This window comes from Callithrix jacchus, chromosome 16 (assembly GCF_049354715.1).
Source record: "Callithrix jacchus isolate 240 chromosome 16, calJac240_pri, whole genome shotgun sequence".
Taxonomy (NCBI): Eukaryota; Metazoa; Chordata; class Mammalia; order Primates; family Cebidae; genus Callithrix; species Callithrix jacchus.
Window position 1 is genome coordinate 14,430,877 of NC_133517.1, and position 8,826 is coordinate 14,439,702.

Below are 8,826 nucleotides of genomic sequence, written 5' to 3' on the forward strand. Positions count from 1 at the left end.
GAGCTGCGGCCTTGCGACCCTCGGCCGGCCGCGCAGGGGCGGGGCGGGGCGGGGGTGCTGCGGGGTTTGTTGCTAGAGCCGTGATGTCACCCGCCCCTCCTAACCCGCGGTTGGTTGTTTTGTGTTTCAGCTCTGCCTGCAGTTGAACACAAAGACCTGGAGGAGACTCCCACCTCCTTCAGGGAGAAGAAAGGAGGCAGCGAAGCAGATTAAAGGAACTTGTGGCTTGTGGCCTTTTTGTCCAAGAGCTGCTTGGAAGGGGAGAAAAGTGTGTGAAAGCCACCGCGGCGGTTAATGAGCTGTGAGATGAGGCGCTGCTGCGGCCGCCGCTGCTGACACTCGCTCCCAGGCTGCACCCGCCGCCCGCGTTGCTTCATGTACATGTGTCTATTCAGGCCGTGTGGAGGCGCCCAGAAGAGCATCCAACACGGCTGCCGGGGAAAGACCGCCCACCATGCCCACGGAGACCCTACAGACAGGTAGCATGGTGAAGCCGGTCAGCCCCGCGGGCACCTTCACCTCGGCCGTGCCCCTGCGCATCCTCAACAAGGGGCCAGACTACTTCCGCAGGCAGGCAGAGCCCAACCCCAAGAGGCTCAGCGCCGTGGAGAGGCTGGAGGCCGACAAGGCCAAGTACGTCAAGAGCCAGGAGGTGATCAACGCCAAGCAGGAGCCGGTGAAGCCCGCGGTGCTGGCCAAGCCCCCGGTGTGCCCGGCTGCCAAGCGCGCGCTGGGCAGCCCCACGCTCAAAGTGTTCGGCAACCACGCCAAGACCGAGAGCGGCGTGCAGAGGGAGAACCTCAAGCTGGAGATCCTGAAGAACATCATCAATAGCTCCGAGGGCTCCAGCTCGGGCTCAGGGCACAAGCACAGCTCCCGCAACTGGCCGCCCCACCGCTCCGAAGCTACCGACCTGCACCGGCACTCCTTCGCGGAGTCCCTGAAGGTCTACCCCACGCAGGGCCGCGGCAGCCCGCAGGAGGGTGGCTCCCACGTGAGCAGGAGACTGCTGGAGCAGTCGGCCGAGTCCTTCCTCCACGTGTCCCACAGCTCCTCGGACATCCGCAAGGTGACCAGCGTGAAGCCCCTCAAGGCCATCCCCTGCAGTAGCTCTGCCCCTCCCCTGCCTCCCAAGCCCAAAATCGCAGCCATCGCCTCCATGAAGTCCCCCGAGGCTGATCCTGTGGAACCAGCTTGTGGAGTCAGCCGGAGACCCTCCCTCCAGCGGTCTAAGTCAGACTTGAGTGACAGATATTTCCGAGTTGACGCGGACGTGGAGAGGTTCTTCAACTACTGTGGGCTGGACCCGGAAGAGCTGGAAAACCTGGGCATGGAAAACTTTGCAAGGGCTAATTCTGACATAATATCCCTCAACTTCCGCAGCGCAAGCATGATCAGCTCGGACTGTGAACAGTCTCAGGACAGTAACAGTGACCTTAGAAATGATGACAGTGCCAATGACCGCGTGCCGTATGGCATTTCTGCCATCGAAAGAAATGCTAGAATCATCAAGTGGTTATATAGCATCAAACAAGCTAGAGAGTCACAGAAGGTCTCCCACGTGTAAGACAGTGCGTGGAACGGAGGGAGGGTGGGTCTCTGTGCTTATGCAGTTGTGAAGGTTGTGCGGTCTCCTTGAAGTGTTGTGAGCTTCTCCACTCTTTGTGTTGCTTGTTGTGCAATGTTTTCAAGTTGCATGCCTGTCAACATGGGGACTGACCTGGCTTCCACGTCACCGTCGCTGCAGAGCCTGGCTGAACATGCGTCATCTGCCAAAAGTTTCAGGCCAGAATCTGATTAGGGCTTTGCTCCTAAGCAAAACTGTTTACATGAAAATGGTATACAACTTCTTCGATATTTATGTGGGTCTTGTGTTTTTATATCCCGCGCTATTGTGTCTTAATTAAAAGTTTTATCAACTGGCTTTTAAGTTGAGAGCAGAATCTTTTTGAAATAAAAAGCCACTTTGCCTACATGTGAGACTATTCCCATGGGACAGTGATTGGGATCTGCTGTCAAACAGATAGTGACTGACAGAACATAGAACCAGGCTGGGTTTTCTGTGGAATAAAGTGGTGAGCCTGACATTTATCGTTTACATGTTGAAATTCTCTTTCCACTTAGTGAAGCAGTCGTTTGGGTAACAATGCTACGTTTTGTGTTCGATTCAGTGTGTAAATGTTGGTGGTTCTGTGTAATCCTGACCCCAAGGAAAGATGATCAGATTCAATGAAGGATGGATAAATCTAGGAGGTTGGGTGTTTGGGGGTTTTGTTGATGTTGTTCTGATTTGGGATCATTCAGAAATTTTTAATATTATCTTTTGACAGAATAGCCACCCTGAAACAGATACTGAATGCCTTTAAAAAAAAAGTTATGTTTTTTTTTTTTTTTTGTGGGCTTTTTTGTTTGTTTTGTTTTGTTTTGATCAAGAACTACTAATTTCAGGCTGTTTCTTTCCCTCTCCCTTTGTTGTTTGATTTGGAGGAAGGGAGTAGGGCTTCTGCAGGTTCACACAGAAATGGAAATACCAGCCATATCAGTAGAGCCTCCCTTTCAAAACAACGCACTTGGTAGCTAAACTATATCTGAGCAGCGTGATTCTGTTGTCTTGTATATGTTATTCTCTCAGGCTGTGGGTCTTTGTTACAGCTCTAGGAAACTGTAGAAACACAATGCTATGTAGCTTTTCCACCCCATGGTCTCTAGTGCTGCCTATCAACTTGTCCCCTTTCTTCCCCAATAACCTGTCTTCCAGGTGGTACACTTTAGCTGTCACTCAGCTGACACCAAGATGTGGCAGCAGAGAGGGAAAGCTACAAGTGGTTTGCCTCATTCCTTTTGCTACGTCTGAAGTTCTCAGCAGCACTAAGTTAGACTTGATCAGCTAATAGGAAACTTTTTATGGTGTAAATGCTCTAAGACTTTGTACATACTTCAGTTGTCACGAAATCTTTAAAGAAAAAAATGAAAAAGCTACGCTAATAAATTGCTCTGGTGCAGGCACTAATGGTGGTGGTTTCTCTTTGTCCTTCTCTATTCTCCTTCCACAAAAGTTTAACTTTTGACTATGAATCAGAAGCAGATTTTTTGATAGTCAATAATTATTATTTCAATAATTTTCATTATTGAAATAATGAAACATTATTTCATTAAGTTTTCACCATATTCCAATGACTCTGAACAGCAGTGTTCTTAAAATATGCTGCAGCATCTCAGTTCACACTTGTGTTATTTTTGTCTTTTCTTAAACATCAGGATGTTTTTACATCTTCCACAAGACTCCTGAGTTGTAAATATTCATGAGTTCTTACCTTGGAGGCATATCTTTGAACTGTATGGCTTTGTTTTTATTTGTGCCAGCCCAACATCTGTACAATGGCACGTGTCCACGCACTCGCTCCTCCACTCGTTCCTTCATTCCTGTCACTTGTGGAATGACTCCTTTCAGACAGCACGGCACAGGACGGCCACGGTCAACAACACAGTCTCTGCCTCAAGGAACTTAGATTTTCCCCGTTATTTTAAGAGAAATAATATACCTCTTATTGGACACGTCCTATCGGCTATGTTTGGACACTGAGTATTCCATGGTTGTTTATTACATCAAGTTATTTGAAAATTAATATTTCTTACAAAATTCCATATAATATGCAAATATAAAATAAAGCCCTATTGAAAAGGTAATTTTCAGAAACAAATTATATGATTCTCAACTATTACTGTTTATAAACATTTTCCTTCTGAAAAGAAAATTTGCTTTCTTGACTTTCCTGGTTTTGAATTCTGCCTGGTTCTTTTATTCATGTTCAGTAAAACTAGAACCCTGCTTCCCAGAGGAAATATTTTGGAATGCAGCTATGAGTGGGGATGATACAATGTGTTCAATATAATAGAATAAAAATAAATTTTCTACAAAAGAAACAAAATAAAACAAAATTTTCTTTCTTACCATTTGTATAGAAATGTGGCCTTTTAAAACCCATATGACTTCGCATTGATATATTCATCTCTTTCTCAAGCTACTGACATATTAAAAATAGAAATTATTTTCCTAAGGAAACCCTCTTCTGGGGAGATGAGCACTTAGCTAATTTACTGTCACTGCTTGTGCTATTTGAGTCATACACAGTGTTTGAATCTTCCAGTATTTCAATACTATGTGCGATCTGTGTTCAGACAGGACTATAAATCATCCCACTACGATTCAATCTAATCCTCTGTGGCTTACTTGTTCAATGGACAAATGTGAGGCTTTTGGTTCCAATGGAAGATCAGCGCTCTTTATTTTCTTTTGTTCTTGAACTAGCATTTCTATAAGAACTATTTCAAATGCTTAATATTAAATCCTAAGAGTGTGGTATTTCTTGTGAAGTACTCTGTGAAGGGCTCATTCTTCTCAGCTCATGGAAGTATCATGTGTGTGTGTAAGACAATGTTGGTATAAATGTGGTGTCAGATAGTTCACACTTCCTTTTCCTACACAATGCAGGGTGAAGCATGATTGCACTAGACAGCCTTAGAAACTACCTGTTTCTTTCTGAAAACCACCAAATCTTAAGACGACCTTCCATATGCACCCCTTCTGCCATTGCCTTAGTTCATATTATCATCATCTCTTACCTGAACTGTTGATTCTAGAAGTTCCTAACTGGAAGTCTCCATCACTCCCTAATCAGCCTCTTCCCCATTCCATTTCATGCCAGAAATACCATCAACTCTGATCATGTCACTCCCCTGTATAAAAACACCCTCTGGCTTGAATAGGTTGCTGATAGGCTAAATTCTAGCTTCCTGTAACGTAGAAAGCTGGGCATCTCAGTCACCCAGCCCAGGCCTCCAGGCTCCAACCGAAGGGAAGTTTCCTTTGGAAATTTTTCACCACTGTGTTTGTGATCTATTGTGTAACAAATTATCCCAAAACTTAGTAACTTAAAACAATAAATGATTACCATATTTCCTGTGGCTCAGGAATGCTAGAGTGGCTTAGCAAAGTGGTGTTGGCTCAGGTTATTTCACGAGGCTGCAGACAAGATGGGGCTAGACCACTTCCAAGATAGTTCACACGGTATCAGCAAGAGGGCTCAATTCTCTATGACATGGGCCTCTCCCAGGGACACCCTGAAAGTCCTTCTAACATAGCCTCTGGTTTCCCCCAGAAAGAGTGACCAGGGAGAGGGAGCAAGGAGGATGCCACACTGCCTCATACAGTTCAGTATCCTGGTTCACACACATTCAGTGTGTGTGATGGCAGTCTATCACATTCAATTCACTCGAAGTGGGTCACTAAATATAGCCCAACAGGAAGAGGAGTGAGGCTCATATTTTAAAGGGAGAAATATCAAGGAACTTGCAGACATATCTTAAAACCATCATTGCTGCTGAGTTTCAGTGGCTCTTCACTCTAGAAGGAATGCTTTCCCCTCCCTCCTAGACCACATAGACACTTGCTCTTTCGATACTCAACACAATCATCATTCAGTGCAATTTTGTTTTTTGAGTCTCTATGTTGCCTTTCTCCATTATATTGTATTTTTTTGTCATTTGTCATGGCCATGACCCGGCCTTTGCTAGCCTAAATGGTGCCTTTGTATGAATTTTAAAAAGGTGTGCCTTCCTCAAAACATTTTATTTCCTGCCAAAAAAATAAAAATGAAAACCTTCTAATAAATGTGCAAATCTCTGATGACTGTGATGCAAACTGTGGTGCCAGAGTTGGGCAGCAAGCAAGAAACATAGCAGCCCAGGGTATATAACAGGTGCTTAAGCAGTACATACTGAATTTTTTTGTTGTTGTTTTGCCTATGATTTTCACGTCCTATGCTAAATTATAAATGTTGCCCCAGTAAACCCAAAGTAGTAGTTATTGTCCCCATTTTAGAGGTGAGGAAACTTAGTTTCATGGAGATTATGCACCTTAACCAAGATCCCAGAGAGATGAACTTGCGGAGTGGAACTTGAAACTCAACTCATTCAAAATGGTTTTTTTGTTTGTTTTTTAATTTCAGACGGAGTTTCGCTCTTGTTACCCAGGCTGGAGTGCAATGGCGCGATCTCGGCTCACCGCAACCTCTGCCTCCTGGGTTCGGGCAATTCTCCTGCCTCAGCCTCCTGAGTAGCTGGGATTACAGGCACGTGCCACCATGCCCAGCTAATTTTTTTTGTATTTTTAGTAGAGACAGGGTTTCACCATGTTGACCAGCATGGTCTTGATCTCTTGACCTCGTGATCCACCCGCCTCAGCTTCCCAAAGTGCTGGGATTACAGGCGTGAGCCACCGCGCCTGGCCCCTCAAAATGTTTTGAGGAAGGCATGCCCTCTCTACAGCCCAGTTGAAGACAAGAAGAGGCAAACTGAGTGTGTTATTCTTAAACACAGAAGGGCCCTTAAATTCATTTTGATATTTTTTTTTTTTTTTTTTTATAAGAATGTAGAAAACCTTTATTTTTTTTTTTTTTTTTTTTAATTTTTTATTGGATTATAGGTTTTGGGGTACATGAGCAGAGCATGCAAGACAGTTGCGTAGGTACACACATGGCAGTGTGCTTTGCTTTTCTTCTCCCCTTCACCCACATTTGGCATTTCTCCCCAGGCTATCCCTCCCCACCTCCCCCTCCCACTGGCCCTCCCCTTTTCCCCCCCAATAGACCCCAGTGTTTAGTACTCCCCTTTCTGTGTCCATGTGTTCTCATTTTTCATCACCCACCTATGAGTGAGAATATGCGGTGTTTCATTTTCTGTTCTTGTGTCAGTTTGCTGAGGATGATGTTTTCCAGATTCATCCATGTCCCTACAAACGACACGAACTCATCATTTCTGATTGCTGCATAATATTCCATGGTGTATATGTGCCACATTTTTCCAATCCAGTCTATTATCAATGGGCATTTGGGTTGATTCCAGGTCTTTGCTATTGTAAACAGTGCTGCAATGAACATTCGTGTACATGTGTCCTTATAGTAGAACGATTTATAGTCTTTTGGATATATACCCAGTAATGGGATTGCTGGGTCAAATGGAATTTCTATTTCTAAGGCCTTGAGGAATCGCCACACTGTCTTCCACAATGGTTGAACTAATTTACACTCCCACCAACAGTGTAAAAGTGTTCCTTTTTCTCCACATTTTGATATTTTTATCTGATGGCTGTGTGAATAAACAGTCCTCAAGCAGTCAAAATTCAGAAATTTCATTCTTACCTAAATAGAAGCCCATAAAGTTAGAAAAAGACTTCAGCTCTTCCACTGTGAGTAACACACAGCCCAATGAGTTCAGAGAAAAGGACATTCGAAATCTGTGCTTTCAGTTTTGATATGCCATATTTTAAAATCGCATCCTGTCTGTTTTGATCAAGGACTTTTAGAAGGGTAGAGAAAAATGGCCACAATTCAACATCAGGAAACACATTTTGACTATTTGTTGAGTCAGCTTCACTGCATTCTCCTGTCCTTGCGGGTGTAGCTGGCATATTCTGACCAGAAGGAATAAAGAGGGTAAGAAAGCTCCAGATAGACTTGAGTAGATTCCTAACTCCGTCAGAAGAGATGGCGAATCTCATCAGCATTTTGAAAACGCCAAACCTGACTCATCTGCTTAGCCCTATAAAATAACTCGAGTTCTGTCAGTTTCATGCTGAATAAGAGCTGAGCTGGAAGTACCCCAGGCTGGATGGCTGCATGAGTGACTCTGCACAGGTCACCTTCATGAAGGTTTCTCCTGTGTAGTCAGGTCCTGTCTCCTTGCTTTGGCAGAAACCCAGGAGAAGGAAACACCAGAGGTCCTTGGCCACCATTTAGAACCCCTTCCTCCAATACCTGGGACTCACCTGCTTCAAAGTGCACCACCATTCCCTCATCGGGAAAATGTGGGGAGGCCATCAGACAGATGTGAGCTCTTGGCCTCAGGGCTCTGGGACATCGTGGATAACTGTTTTTGAAGCATTAGGATGATGTGTGAAGAATATGAGAATTCAGAGAAGACTGGGTTCATATCGTAGGCAAGTAGGACAGCAAGTGAGACCCAGTAGGGGCCAAACACTTCATAGAATAGCACTTTATGCTCTGTCTACCTGGGAGAGCACTTATGCTCTTTCTAATTGGAGAAGAAAATGAAGGATTCTTTTCTAAATGGAGGGAATCTTCAGAAAAGCCTCGTAAACTTTCAGGTTGACACAGGCTGACAGAATCAAATGTGGCTAGGTCCACACCAACATACCATTCAAAGTTGTGAGGATAAAGATCATGATAGTCTTTTACTAGTTGAACATTCTTTTCATATGACATTCATGAAACAACTACATGTCTTAGATGGACACAATGCTAAGCACTGTGTTACATTATCTCACTTTATTCTCAAAAGAACTTTAGAAGTAAATTAGAATCCATCTTACTGATGAGGAAGCTGAGGATTAAGTTTCTTCTCCAGGGCACACATCTAGTAAACAGAAAAAGCAAAACACAAACCCAGGGTCATAAAACATATCCTAAGACTCAATCTGTGCACATGAAAATGGACTGTTAATATCGGGGATGGTGGGATCGCTTTGGCTTCTTTGCAGTAAGTTGCATCACAGAACATTTCTCAGGACTTAAAACACTGTTGAACATACTGGTTTGTGATTGTTTCATAGAGTGAGTGACTCAAAACTGTTGATCATATGTGATTACATCAGGACCCAAGTTCTGAGTTCTTCTGAGAGGGATGTTAGTAATACACTGTCCCTCTCCCTGTTACTGTACAAAGGAGAAAACAGAGATCCAGATTAAATGAGGTGGTGGACACAGCCGGGGCTGTAGGGCAAGTGAACTAGCAGAGGGGCTGGAACAG

General features: G+C 44.3%; 1 protein-coding gene across 12 annotated transcripts in view; it reads left to right on the forward strand.

The window, feature by feature from the left end:
• Positions 1-3,006, forward strand: part of FAM110B (family with sequence similarity 110 member B) — a 147,191-nt gene extending 144,185 nt beyond the window's left edge. For all 12 annotated transcript variants that reach the window (XM_078353563.1, XM_078353564.1, XM_035277421.3 and 9 more), the window contains one exon: positions 131-3,006. In XM_078353563.1, coding sequence (XP_078209689.1) covers positions 455-1,567 — 1,113 coding nt within the window. In that variant the 5' untranslated portion in view covers positions 131-454 and the 3' untranslated portion in view covers positions 1,568-3,006. The remainder of the gene's footprint in view (positions 1-130) is intronic.
• Positions 3,007-8,826: the final 5,820 nt, after the last annotated feature.